The 15,165-nt window shown below is 40.2% G+C and overlaps 1 protein-coding gene across 1 annotated transcript in view; it reads left to right on the top strand.

Moving 5' to 3' along the window:
- Positions 1 to 15,165, top strand: part of neto1l (neuropilin (NRP) and tolloid (TLL)-like 1, like) — a gene marked incomplete at its 3' end in the record, with an annotated part of 95,664 nt that overhangs the window by 17,619 nt on the left and 62,880 nt on the right. Inside the window, exons 2-5 of the mRNA XM_083935834.1 lie at positions 7,551 to 7,636; positions 8,744 to 8,800; positions 8,910 to 9,044; positions 9,419 to 9,667. Of these exons, the coding sequence (XP_083791960.1) occupies positions 7,609 to 7,636; positions 8,744 to 8,800; positions 8,910 to 9,044; positions 9,419 to 9,667 (469 nt within the window). The 5' untranslated portion in view covers positions 7,551 to 7,608. The remainder of the gene's footprint in view (positions 1 to 7,550; positions 7,637 to 8,743; positions 8,801 to 8,909; positions 9,045 to 9,418; positions 9,668 to 15,165) is intronic.

The raw sequence follows: 15,165 nt of genomic DNA on the forward strand, positions 1-15,165 counted from the left end.
GGGAGTTGGAAACTTTCTTTAATAATAAATTACAGTAAAATACACAAACAAGAACACTTTACAGCCTAAACTGAGAAATGGCACATCTGCTAGCTTTGGATATTATTGAAAGAAAACTGATTTTATAAACGCAGGTAACATAAAAGATTAATATAACATCCAAAACAGGGATACAGTAGCTGAATGGCTTTCAGCACCTGTATTGGTTCAGACATTCTGTTCCACAAAATCGAACTTGTGAGATTAAACTTTAAAGTTTGTATAAAACTTTCCTCTTTCACTTCGACAAAATCATTTCTTCTATTATAGATGTTAACTGCTGCCCTGTGCCCCAGAAAACTGACTTTGTTGCACACCAGTGACTTGACTTCACATATAAATGTGGAGGTCAGGACATTTTTTTTCTGTAAGGAAGATGAGAAAGCTCTGGTTGGAAAGCCCAGTTATGTTATATAAGTTAAAAAAAAAATTGTGCTGAAAGAAATTAATTCCGCTGACTTTTATTCTTCACAGCCAAAATGTAATCCGGACTTCCCCAATCTGAATGTACTTTTCACTGTGACTTTTTGGAGAGCAACATCACTGACTGAAGTTCAACTGAATGAAATGTACCATGCACAAACACCGAGGTACCTGTTAATGTTGAAACAGATCAGGGTTGTTTGAGGGTGAGAGGATCTCAGCAGCCGCCGTGTCTTCAAACATTGGGGCCAATATGAAAGGTCATCTCTCACCTACTACACACAGCCCACCTGGCATTTCAGCAGAAACAATCTCGCCATGCTCGTGTGCAGTGGGGCTTCTTGAACATTTTACACCTCAGCAGAGGGGAGGGAGGTCGTGTGAATGGAAAAACAAACAGAATGACCTCGACATTATGATGGCAAATTTACCGCTACAAATGTCCCATAATTTGTGAAACAATGGATTTTTGATTTCACACAGTACAAATCACACAGTCACACAAAATGCTTCTTATTTCCAGCAAATGACTGGATTTCGTCAGCTAGATTTTATCATATGTAGCTAGTTAGTGTTAGCTGATACTAAAACTGCATGTTTTGGTTAAATACTCTCTATCATTCAGAAGGTTTGGATGCTTTCTATATGCTTTTAATGTTTGTATTTTTTAACAGTGTTCGGCAAACTTCTCTAAAATCAAATAAAGAACAGGACAGCACCAGTATTGTTATACGAGTGACTGAGTAAGCAGCCAATAAGGAGTCACACATGGATTTTCAAAAAGAAGGTTTGTATTTACTTACTTCATTTGTTCAAACAAAGGGGTGACACAAAGGCAAGAATTACCACCTAAACTACAAATAAAACAAACCGGCACAATTAGTTTAGCATGGCTATTAGCCTTTAGCCATTTACCAAACCAAAACTAAAAATCACCAAGTGTTTTCTTTTGAAGAAATAAATAAAATCTTTAAACTATGAATCCCCATTATAAGGCGGGAACTTGGAATATTGCGAACCTTCCAGCAGCAGTTACCAGCAGCAACACCCTCGCCGCTGGTAACTCAAACACATAGAAATTAGAAAGACAGGTATATTTAATGTCAAACATGAACACAGTACAAGATTTGAAAATAGTGGCGCATCACACACAACAGCATATTGATTAAGATTCTCATGTGACAACAGTAGTATGCTAGCAGTTAGCCACAAGGTCTAAAATGTTAAGCGTTGCTTGATAGCACCATCAGCTGCTCTAGGACTCTCTCTTATTGGTTATTGTGAAAGTACTGTACAAGTACGACGTGATCATAATCATAATCATCCAGATTTCTAACCCCTGAATATAAAACATGTTTGAAATTATGGTCCCGATGAGGCCAAGATTTGATCAATATACCGCTCATATTACCAGATGATCAGGGCCAAACTGCCAATAAAGATCAAGGCCCCGGACCAGATTTCTCCTCAGATTGTCAGGAGGGGTGAATCTGGGTGAAATCTGCCCGGAACTCCTGTAGTCTGAGTCTGTACTGTTAGTTATGCAGCCTTCAGACTCCGCCCCTCCTCTTCGCCACAGCTCAGCGGCCAGAGAGGGAAAGAGAAAGTGCAGCAAACTAGAGAGTGAGTAAAGAGAAGTTAAGGTCTGTAGATGAATCTAAAGCTCGTCAGGCCTGCTCTTCCAATATGGTTGGCTAAGGTATGATTGGATAATGGCTGTTCAGGGATGGAGTTTGGTAAAAGGTGAGTTGCAATGTTTTTTTTCTAATTAATGCAAATTAAATCCATTGCAACATACTGTACTCTACTATTGTGGAATGGATCTGGACCTTTTCACCATGGTTTTACTGGATGCTGTGAACAGAGGGCTGAATCGGTGTCCGCTGTGATTCTGGCTTCACACGCTCAACCTCAATCCCAAAAAAAAATTGTTTTGGTGGTGACTCGAACTCCCCCATCAGGGGTGTTATGACCCACAGAGCGTCACTCCACAGTGTCTATGCCACCCCAACCAGCCCTCCTATCAGGTGGCTAATGAGGTCAAACGACAAATTACACAGTCAGTTTAACCCAGGGGCTTGGGACTTCATACACAGAACAGATTGCGGAGGGTATGTTAGCCCGAAAATCCAGGACACCTGTGCAGCAGCAAGTCACTGTTAAATGCCTGATCTTATAGACAGGAGGGCAGAGTGAAATACGTGCAGAGGAAACACAAGGACAACAGATTCGCTGAAAAGTGCTTAAAAACCCAGCCCTTTCATATAACTACTGGAGCTAGAGCAGAAATCTGCAGACCAGGCAAAGCAATTCAGCAGACGTTTAAGTTCATAGACAGTACAGCCGCTGCTCTTGGGCTGAGATTAATTGCTGGATGGATAAAGCCACAGTGATTGACAGATTAGTCGCAGCATTGTGGAGGGTGAGAGAGATAAATTTGAAGCAGTTCAAAATGAAATTAGCATTGAGTGCTTTGAATCCCTCAAAAGAAAGATAAACTATAATATATATATACTATAACTTATAGTAATATAATATAATAATAATAAAAATATACTGTAACATTTAGAGTTTATCCTGCAAAATGCGATTGGAGTCATTAGGAACACTTTAGGAATTACAGCTCTCACAGGTGTCCAAGGTTTTGTTCTGACTGTGCAGACATTATTGAACACCATAAATCCATGCAGTGTGAATTAATTCTATTTACACTGATGCTTCTGATCTTACGCATGTGAAGAATATTGTGTGTTGTGGCCTCGCATTTCAAATTCTTCACCTAAAGGTCATGTAGCTCATGTCGCCTCCATCTGTAAATGTGATAGTGTACGCAGGGAACAAAGCACATTTGACATTCTGAATGTTCTACAACACATAAGGACTGTTGGGACCAAAAGTGAAGTCAATGTGAATAGCACTTAATTGTCCTGACCTTTCATTGTACACCTTACAGCTTCATACTATAGCTTTTACATTTCAACTCTAACAGGTGTTGGTTGGCCACGATTGTTCAAATGCACATACACGCAAATAATTTGGTATAATTCATGATTGTTTGTATATATGTCACTTTCATATGTCTGGCGTATAGATCTGAAACAATTTGCTTTTTAAAATATTTTTTACTCGATTAATCGACTAATTGAGCGACAGAAATTAGATTCTTAAGCAGAAGTGCTAAAAATGAATCTGAGTCAACTTTTAAAATGGGATTAAATTTGACTAGCACTATATGTATTTGTTCAGTCCTCTATGATAATAATGTGTTTTTGTTTTTTCTACACATCAAGACAAATAGAGGTGTATTATTTACCCTCAGCCCGCCCCATCTTCTACTTTCAAAATTCTTCACACAATGTTCCCAAAAAATAAATTCAATAATAACAGCAATGATTAGATGATATAACATAGACATTCTTTAGTAACCTCATTCATTGTAAATTTATTTTGGTTTTCAAGTGCTGATCTGACAAAACAAGACATCAACTTTTGTGGCCATTTTCTTCTGTTTCCTGACATTTTAAGACCAAACAATTCATTGATTTATCAAAAACAAATAAGCAGATTAAGCGATAATGAAAATAAACATAAGCTGCAGCCACATTATAATATCTTTCCACTGTGTTGTGCTTTTTTTTCTACATAATAGTTCCACAACTGGCAATTGCATTATACCGTATGTATCTCCTGTGAGAAGTTTTTTTGTGTCAAATATAGCTTCCTTTAGCCACAATATAAGTTGGTCTGGTGCACAGGCTTATATTGGCATGCTGTATAAGCAAACTAACAAAGGCACCTCAACAAAAATAAAGCCACAGGTAGTTTATGGCCTATCATCTGATGGAATTATTTTCCCGTTGGCTCCAGGTGCAGGGCCAGGATAAAGGCAGTCTATCACCAGAGACCCAGACAGCTAATGCAGCATAAAGAGCAGCTCAAAATTTGGTCGGAGCGACCTTTTCTTGTAACTGAGTTCTGCTTAATGAACTACAATGCGCCTTGAATGACAAATAAATGGTGTTTTTTTTTTTAGGCCAACAAACTGCTCAATGCATCCCTAATAAGGTTAATTTGAGTCCCACCAGGCAGCAGGCATTAGCCTAAGTGTTGATCCGCTTTAGCGCTGTCCCCTAGACTCACAAATAAAAAATGCTGGCCGTGTCGTTAGAATGACACAAAGTGGAAGGAGAATGCCTAATTTGCTCAGCAGGCCTTAGTCAAACGAACAGGATGCGATCATGAATTACTTGCTTACTTGCTAATTGTTTTGTATATCTAAAAATATACTTGTTACAACTGTTCTTTTGCATGTTTAAAGTGAACCTTGATTAAAGTGAACCTTGATGTTTTGGAGACCAAGCCAGATAAACATGAAAAGTGTTAATTTAAGTGAAGCTGGAAGGTGAGCAATCGTGACACTGAATTGTAGATAAAACAGCAAACATTGATATATTTGCCTGCCTGCGTTGTTTTGTGTGCTGCATGTTAAACGTATGGTTCCCATCCTGAGTCCATGTCCCATTTCCCGCAAACTGATTACAATTACAAATTCTGGTTAGGCCAACACAGCACAATAGTTATCTCCGGCCAAATGATAGACTTCCTTAATTAAAAATGGCAGACTTTGAGGCTTCTGTTGAATGAATTATTTCTCTGAGATACTCACATGCCTCTGTGCCATTCAGTCAAACAGATAGTTTATACATGCCAGAGAGCTAAACCACTGCTGTTAAATTCACCAGGGCTACTGTTGCATACAGTGGGCCCTGATAAGCCTCATTTGAATAATTCCCATATAGCCCTGCTGTTTTATCTCAAAGTTTACCCATCAGAAACGTGTGGTGCTGTGCTTATAAAGTTGTCAGGCCCCATTGTTAATCAATAACAAACTGTGGGCACTGCATTGTATTTTGGCACGGATATTATTGACGTCCCCTCAGACTGTGCGATCTATAATAGGCTTTGCAGAGAAATTGACATTTTAAATTCTTTTCAGCTCTGTTGTGTTTGTGATTTTTTTTTTTTTTTTTTGAGAAAGCAGAGCAAGCCACGCTGCACTGTGGGCTCCAGGCTTCAAGGGAGTTGATTTTTACAGTAACTTTAACAAGAAAGTGACTGGCTAAAGCTGCAGTTATGTGTTGGTGTGTTGGGGGGAGGGGGGGGGGTGTCTAAATCCCAAGTCCATTAAATCACTCTTCATAACAGATTAGCTTGAGCCTATTAGCTGAAGAGAGTTTTAAGATTTCCAACTCCCACATGTATTCTCGAAGTCAGCGTGGCTCTTGTAAAGTCTGCATTACCTGCTGTAAAAAGCAAATAATTTTCGAGTAGTGAGTAAAAGGCCAGTCTCTGGGACAGGATGTAATTAAGAAGAGGACGTGGAGACCATAGCGCGTCTTTATCTAAGAAATCTCAAGAGGGTGTACTAAAAACACAAAGAGGAAGAGAGGAAGTCATTGTACTCAAGTCTGTCATGGGCATTACAAAAGAAAGAGGGTGATTCATTAACAGTATATTTTAAGCTGATCCGAATTTTCCAGCAAACCAGTAGCATTGACATACGCACAGAGGGGACTGAGTCCAAGATTGCCTCTGCAGCAACAGTATCCGAAGATGGATATTGTCTGCTGGGTGCCAAGACTATTTTGGGAGCCTGAGCCCCTGAATCGTCCCTGGGTACCCTCTGATCAGCTTTGTCATCAGGTGTGAGAGTGGCTACACACTACATTCAGTACATCCTGACACTCACACCTCAGGAAAGTATGTGTGTTTGTCACTTTTCTGAATAAAAAAAACAAAACACTTTATCTCTACATTTCTCATAGAAATTAGAAACATGGAATAAGGGATATACGAAGGTGTCATCCACGATAACCTTGTAGCATGTTTTAGGCCAAATCCCAAATATGACAGACATTATAACGATGGTACAATCAAGTTTAGTGGGTTTTTTAAACAGAAACAAGGCTCTGACTTTAAATGAGCAAAAGCAGGATGAAAGATGTGCTTTGATGATTCTTGTTGTTTAAACATACCGAAGCTGTATTTCTGCAGTCTGTTTCATTCTGCAGCTTTTCCCCATGTTTGATCACGCTGATAGATACTCTGACACGTATGCTGTGGTGCTCGTTTATTCTATTTCATATCTTGATTGCTCTTTTTTTCTGCTTACCTTTCCATTTTTTCCATTGCGCGGCAGATCTCCGCGAGCTGAAATGAATTCTGCGGCGCGTGCGTATTGTTCCAACACACACGCGCTTCATTCTCTATACGATTTCAGGCGCGTGTTCGTGTGTGTGTGTGTGTGTGTGTGTGTGTGTGTGCGCGCGCGTGTATGTGTGTGTGAGTGTGGGTGAAGTCGTGTTCTGGAGAAGTTTTCAACGCGTGCTTGAGAAGTACGTGCGGATTGTGGCGCATTGGACGGCTGTAGTGTTGAATGAACGGCAAGGAGGAGGGAGCTCTTCCATGAACTCCTACTGGTTGCGGGAGGACACTCCAGTTGTTAGGAGCCAAGACGGGGAATGGGATGCACTCAGAACAACACTGACAGCTTTTTGGAGCAGAAGCCACAAATGAAGCCCAAACGAAAAGCAACTTAATGTTTTTTTCTTCGGGGGGTGGTGCTGCCCGGTGTTTTCCAGGGGATTTTACGCACCGCAAAAAGAGTGAAGAAAACGCCGCAGACATGAGTGTTGCGTGGTTCTACATGCGTCTGAAGGATCCCCTCTCCTGATAAAGGGACATAAGAGGACAAAACAAGGCTGTCCATGGTGTTTTTCCCAAAGAAGACTGCAAAGGTGGAGCGATTAGAGAAGGGCTGATGACGGGACTATTAATCCTTTCAGTGCATCAAAGGCACCAAAGGGAATTAGAAACGCGTGGATGGAAATTGGGCGAGTGTTTAGAATTGTTTTTGGCTTTATATGAAACTGGTGATTAGTTCATCTGCAAGGATTTGTTTTTCCCCTGGAGGAGTAAATTAGCTTTTTTTTGTTTTTTGTTTTCACGCGGAAAGGTTGTACGGTATGAGTGGTTTCCCGGAGTGAATTTTCAGAAACTCACCTCAATCTTTGTTTTTCCTCTTCAAGAATTCCTACATCTAAATGGAATTAGTTGAGTCTGAAGCCGTTTGTGAAAGGAACAGACATGGTACATGGGCACAGCTTCCATCACGGTAAGACACCCGTGTTCATCACACGAAGAACACTTGGCTCAAAGCTCTTATTGTTTGCTTGTTTCTTAACGAACCAGAAGTAGAGTAATCCTTTAATCTGCGTTAAGGACGCTAAATATCAAAGCAACAGATTAAAAGGAAAATAGGAGCTGGATGGTGATAAAACAAATACCATGAGGTGATACAGACATACCGCATCCTACAACCTGTAAACCCACTGTTGAAGGTCACACTGTAAGTTCTTGTAGGGTTTTTTCTTTTTTTCTTCTTTTAAATTGCATTTACACTTATGAAACACTCCTATTTAAAAAAAAAACCCTGATAACTTTGATACATATGTTTTGGTAGTCCATCTTCATCACTTAGAGTATTTTTTTAAGTTATGTGCCGTCCTGTCATTTGTAGTTGCTTTGGTCATTTTTTTCGTTGTTATTTAGTTATCTTTGTAGTAATTTATTGATATTTTTGTAGTTTTAAAGGTTTTTTTTTTTTAAATGCATTTTAGTCAGGACTATTTTTAGTTTCTTTGATTAATTTGAGTAATTCTTGGGTCATTTTGTAGTCTTTTTCTTATTTTTTGTCATTTTTTGTTATTTCTATCATTTTTAGTCATTGAGAGGCCATTATACTCATTTTTTTAGTTGTTTTTATCATTTGTGGTCATTTTGTGGTCATTTTAAGTGCTCCTTTTGTTCAAATTCTTGTCTTTTTGGGATTATTTTGGTTATAAGAGTCATTCAGATTATGTGTTTGCACAAAGTTACAGTACAGGCCTATCCAAGGTTATGTTCAGAGCTATCAGTAGTTTCTTCTAGCTTCTGCTTTCCATTTTTTACATTACAGAATATATAAATCAGAATAGATGAGATGCCAATAATTGTCTGTTATTTTAATGATTTTAGGTATTGTGTGCTGGGAACGTTACAGTCAGGCACAGGCATTTGCATATAGCGATGTACATGAAATCCAAAACCTGATGTGTTCCATGCTGACTCAATGCTCCGTCGCCTGAGATCAAGCTGTGCATAAAACAGAGAAGAATAAAAAGAAACAACATGCATGTCACAGTTGTTCGTCAAAAATGTATTTGTCTTTCTGCTCTTACAGTTGTTGCAAGTCTTCTCATACTTGGGTTGTCTGGGGCAACAAGGAAGGATACAGCAGGTACTCTCCATCACCGCAGCTGTTCGTCTTTACTCCCTAAATATACTCTCTTCAAAGCTTTAATCTTTCAACGTTTTCCTTTTTTCTTGATGCTGTGTGTATTCTTTAGTGAAAAACAATTCTGGAGTGAAGCCTGCAGGTCAATGTGGAACATGGGTGAAAGAATCAGAGGGAGGGCTCTTCACTTCTCCCAATTACCCAAACAAATACCCCCCAAACACAGAGTGTGTTTACATCCTTGAAGGTAATGATAATGATTCAGATATTTGTTCTCTGAAGATAAAACATTCCTGGGGTTATACTGAGGGGGGGGATCACATATTGAAGAGAGTGATGAGATATATTGGTTCATTGGACAAGCTGGTATTTTTCACATGAGGAGGTGGTATTTGATTGATCAGCTCAGATAATCAGGTTAATACAATCACCAAAGTGAATGTAGAGGCTAATAACTATCACAGCTCTGGTGTTTTAAAGATGAATTGCCAGGATTGGAAGTATTGAGCGTGTGGGCGTGCTGATAATGAAACAGGTTGAACGTTCATCAATGAGAGCATGACTAATATTTTACTCCCTGCTGTGCGCGGGTTGGTAATTATATTTCATTGTGTCTTCCAGCCCCCCCGAGGCAGTGTATCGATCTACACTTTGAGGAGAATTATTCAATCGAGTCCTCTTGGGAATGTAAATTTGACAACATCGAGGTTCGGGATGGACCCTTTGCCTTCTCCCCGATACTCGGACGGTACTGTGGTCAGCACAGCCCGCCTGATATCCGGAGTAGCGGGCGCTATCTGTGGATAAAATTTGTTACAGACGGCGAACTGGAAGCGGTGGGATTTTCAGCAAGTTACAACTTCACTGCAGGTACATTTTTTTGTGTTACTGCTCTTATCACTTCTTTTTTTGTGAGTGTATCAACATTTTATAGCTCTCACAGCGATGCTCCAAATGAATAACAAACCTCATCCAGGGAACTCGCCCTTGTGGGAGCCTCTTGCAGTTTTATTGATTGTCTGTCTGCACACACTCAGTATTTCCATTGGCAATACACTGTCATTGGCTGTGGCTAGACTGCTATTTCTTCTCTCTATATATATCTGGAGTGATGTGAAGCAGTGTCAGATTTTAATTCAGCTCAGCAGCACCACTACTCAGTTTACTGGGCTGGAAGAAGCCAAGAGAGCATAGCAAACTGATCAGCATTGTCAAACACAATCGTGGCAATTTCGATTGTGTAAAACTTGGCTTTCCTAATTTCCCTCATCTGTCGTTGGGGTCCCATTACTGAAGCAGCATGAGGATTGATGATAAAGAATCAGGGCAGAACCACCATTTAATATTCCTTCACCTACACTCGACTGGGTTTAATAACGCCGTCAACTTTTTGTAGTGTGTTTGAGCCTTGAAAGGCACAGTGCCAGGGAGCATGAGTAGTATGCCAATTTGTCTCCACATCCACTGCACCTTCAGGGTTTTATACCATCGGAGACTTGAGGGGTTCATTGTTTATATGATGAGCACTTATGCAGTACGTCAACCTTTTATCCCAAAAACACACTACTAGCTACAGGCTTTTGAAAAGAGCGCTATCGAGGTGAAGAGGGACTTTAGATTTGTGTGTGTGTTGTTCTCAAGAAAACTTTTCATAGGAAATTACAGTGAACAAGTGCAATCAATAGGAAAAAAATGCACTGACGAATAAAGTGAAGTATCATGGATTGTTAAGCAGAAGCTACTTTTCTAACATTTGCAAGTTGAATTTAAATTGCTTTTGTAAAACCTCACTATGGTAAAGCTGCTGTGGCCCGGTGTGTTCAGTATAACAACCACAGTGTTACACTGTCAGATACAATATTTTTCACGCAATTCAGAACGGAATGAATGAATAGATTCAAATTTCAAGAGAGTGGCAGTCATGGATATGTCATGTGTGTGAGATTGCTGTCTGCTGAGGGATGAATATCTGATCTTGCAGCTGTGTTATAGATTTACAGTACTTTGATTTACTAATAAGACTTTTATTACCTTTGCCATTGTTTTTATGTTTTCAGCTCGGTTTGCCAGCAGGACTGAGCAAAAACAACTGGCCTGATTAATAATTTACTTCCCTTTACACTGTGAGATATGAGGTATTTGTGCTGCATTCATGTGGTGTCAAAATAATCGGAAAAAGGAATTCCCGACTGGGAAAATTCACACTGCGTTAACTTTGTGAGATGCAGGGTCTGCTTCATCAGAGTGCCCTTCTAGTTGCATATGTGTTACTTAGTTCAATATTTACTAGACAATAATATTGTTAGCTGATGTTAACTTTGCTACCATTAAATAAATAGTTCAACATTTTGGGAAATAGGTTTACTTGCTATTTTATCAATGGTTAGATTAGAAGATTGATATCACTCTCATGTCTGTACAGTAAAAATGAAGCTTGTGACAGCGAGTTAGCTTTAACTAAACACAACGACAGAAAACAAATGAAAACAGTCAAGTAGCAGAGTAACAAAATCTGCCTACTAGACAGAAAGCAAACCACATTTTCACTCTGGGCCATTACATCTCCTGTGCATCTCTTAATTGATGTAGGGGATTGATTATCCCTGCTGCTCTTTAGGGAAATCCACATATTTCTTAGCTATACTGTATGCACAGCATGTGAGTTGCCTATTGTGTGTGTATGTGTGTGTGTGTGCGTGTGCGTGTGCGTGTGCGTGTGCGCGTGCGTGTGCGTGTGCGTGTGTGTGTGTGTGTGTGCGTGTGCGTGTGTTCTCCTGCTAAGCTAACCAGCCGCAGGGTGGTATTGCATCATATTCCCTGTACGAACATACAACTTACTTTTGATAAGAAAGCAAATATGCATATTTTCCAAAATGTTCAACTACTTCTCCAATAAATATGAGCAGCTAAATGTCCTGTGTTGAGATTTCCATGTCATTTTATTTACTTAATATAAAGCAGGTCAAGGTCCTTTATAAATACTGTGAAAGTATCAAAATGCTCAATCTACAGAAAATGTACTCAGCCCTGTATTCAGAAACTGTGCTTCTAAACGAGCCGCCAGGACGTCCATGTGGTTTTGATGTCAGAATGTTTATTCGTAGAAAGTCACGCTACAATGCCGTAACAGTCTTTTCTCGGCTGCAATGGTAGTGCAAAGATTTCAAGAGCGCAGATGCGGGAGACCTGGAAATGCTGACCAGTCAGAGCAGACTAAGCTTTTTTATTAGCGGCGAGAAAGAGACAGGCACTGTATCTGTATCTGAATCAGAATCAGAATCTCCTTATTATCATTGCACATAGTACAATGAAATTCAAGTGTATTCCAGACAGTGCAAATTACAGCAACAAATATTAAATATAAAAAGAAGGCTAAAAAAATGTATATATATATATATTACAAATAAGGATCAAATATACCAATAACAAATAAAGATAATATATACAGATAGATAAAGCGGCTGAGGCTTTGTTTAAGGTACTAGGGAATTAAATGTAGTTGAACGTGAATGTATGAATCCTTATTTTTGTGTTATTTAGTTCACATATGGCTGTGGGGAAGAAGCTGTTCTTGAGTCTGTCTGTGCGGGTTTTGAGGGACCTTTACGGCCTACCAGAGGGCAGCAGGTGGAACAGGTTGTGTCCAGGGTGGGAAGGGTCCTCCAGGATATTGGCTGCTCTGCCCAGGCAGTGAGAGCTGAAGATGTCCTTCAGTGAGGGCAGTTGGCACCGGTGATTTTCTGGGCAGTGTTGATGACCCTCTGAAGGGCTCACCTGTCTGCTGCAGAGCAGTTAGCATACCAAGTGGCAATACAGTACACTAACACACTTTCGTTGGAGCAACGGTAGACGGACACCAGCAGCCTCTACTCCAGGTTGTTTCCTGATCCTCAGAAAGTAGAGTCGCTACTGGGCCTTATTGACTGCTGTGGTAGGGTTTGTAGTCCAGGAGAGGTCCTCTGAGATGGGTGTGCCCAGGCATTTAAAGTCAGAAACCTTTTCAACACAGTCCCCATTTATGAGTACGGGTTGAGAGGCTGCACTGTTCTTTCGAAAGTCTATGACGAGTTCCTTTGTTTTTGTGATATTCTGGATGAGGTTGCTGTCTGAACACCACGCTGCCAGTTTTTGGACTTCCTCTCTGTAGGCTGTCTCATCTCCTCCTGAGATAAGTCCAGCTACAGTTGTATCATCCACAAACTTGACGATGGTGGAGTCGGAGGGGGCAGGGGGAAAATCGTGGGTGTAGAGGGTGTAGAGGAGGGGGCTCAGCACACAGCCTTGTTTGGCATCGGTGCTGAGTATGATGGGGGTGGAGGGGTGAGGGCCTGGTCTGACGGTCCGGGGGCGGTTAGACTTGATCCAGAGAAGAGCATCCTCACATAGCAACCCTGGTGTTGAAGGTGGGTCAGTGCAGTGTGAAGAGCAGTGGTGATGGCATCCTCAGTGGACCAGTATAAGGACAATGTGTTTTCTGAAGATTAAAGCGCGTAAACATGTTCAATTAGAAACCCAAAATACAAGTATGAACCTGAAAATTGGCATAATATGGGACCTCTATTAACATGCTTGTCCAGGTGCAAAACTATCTTTACCATTGGATGTCAATAAAAGTTAAAGTACAGTATATTAATGAAGGAAATGTAACGACAAAAACTAATTCAAAAGATACACAGGAAGGTTAATTTGCTATTTCCATCGCTTGATAGTCAGAGATAAAGCACCCAGACTTTTTCTGTAATATGCAATTGAAGTATTGTTTCCTCTGCCTGCTTCTCTCGGGAGTCTCATTGAAAATTTGCTGAGAGGAAAGAAAGAAAAAAAACCTGCCTCTTGACTTGATAGGAAATATCTTCGGCATATAATTTACATAATTAAAGAAGATAAAAGTCCTGAATTCGCTCAACTTGATACTCTGAAATCTGGCAATGTGAATAGTGTCTCACATCTGCAGCTGCTCTGTTAATTCTCACAGCCTTCCTCTGATGAATGGGAGAGAAAGAAAAAAAAGAGGCAACAAAGGTGACATGAATCAGCTCCTCGTACTCTCTTTCCTCAGTCATTTTAGGAGCAGAGAGATAAAAACTCTAATGCCGGCTTCGCATTCTGTCAGTGTCCTCTTAGAGCCTCATGCTCCCGATGACTAATGCTGTTAGTACAGCAGCCAGATGATGAAAAAATGGTGACTGGAATCTCACAATATCCTGAGTCATACTAAATGTTGAGATAGTTCAGTGTGTTTAATTCATATGTGGCACCAAAAGAAATGAGGAAGTAAGATATGCTGCTTTAACACAAGGGATTCACTCAAGACAGTGACTAAATGAACTTGGCTGTCTCAGTGATGTGATGCGCAATTTATTTGTCAAAGAAATTACACCCAGACGCCTCATGCGTGGTCTTGTCTTGCGTCACAGAACTTTTTTTTTTTTTATCCCCGCAAAATTCATTGTAGCTTGATTTTTAAGGACTTAAAGCCTTTTAAATATACTATATTTGAAAATCATACCTACACACGTCACCTACTGAATTTACTCAGCTACAAAGACAAGCTTTCAATAATAAGACTGTCTAGCACCTGTGTAAAAATCAGAGAAGGAAAGCTTACCGTGGAGTCCATCTGACACATGTGACTCACTTTAGTTACCTAACTGAATAAGCGGACCTTACACTGTGGTAAGGAAATACCTCTGCCCACCAAACACTTGTATGCTCCCAGATGAATCATAAGTCGTGTTTCCATTCAATTATCAAGTGAACTTAAGCAAACTTAAACAAAATGTTGCTAAAAGTCGGCAATGGTATAGGCTTTGCTTTATGCATGTCTGTAATCTGCCAGTGAACAAGTTTAAATTGTTGTTTTGTGTCAGCTTGGCCATGTTTCATGCTCAAGGAATATCCAGGAGGATGCCGACAATGTAGGGTAAATATAAAGCTATAGTGACAGCTGCCAGTTAGTTTAGCTTTAGCATGAAGACCAGAAACAGCAAACTTGGCACTGTCACAAGACATGGACTCATAAAAGTGAATAGGCGCATTTAAAAAATGTCAAACTGTTCCTTTCGACGCATATTGATGCACTATTTGTGAGTCTCTCAAAAATGCCAAGATGCAGTACACTTAAACTTTACATATTATCCTAATGCCACTTTGAAGCATGATGCAGAACATACTTGTGTAGTCATCAATTTCTACTTCTCCACAATTAAGTCGTCTTATACCACTTGTACCAGGGGAAATGACTGAGTGGAGGAAGCATGGTGTGTAAATTTCTGTGTGTGCAGGGCTACTGGGGGATTTGAGCAGCATTCTGCTGTTCAGGTCATCCTAGGGCGGTGTGACCTTAGAACCCTGTGGACTGGTAGATT

This window comes from Echiichthys vipera, assembly GCF_963691815.1.
Source record: "Echiichthys vipera genome assembly, chromosome: 21".
In the NCBI taxonomy this organism is placed as follows: Eukaryota; Metazoa; Chordata; class Actinopteri; order Perciformes; family Trachinidae; genus Echiichthys; species Echiichthys vipera.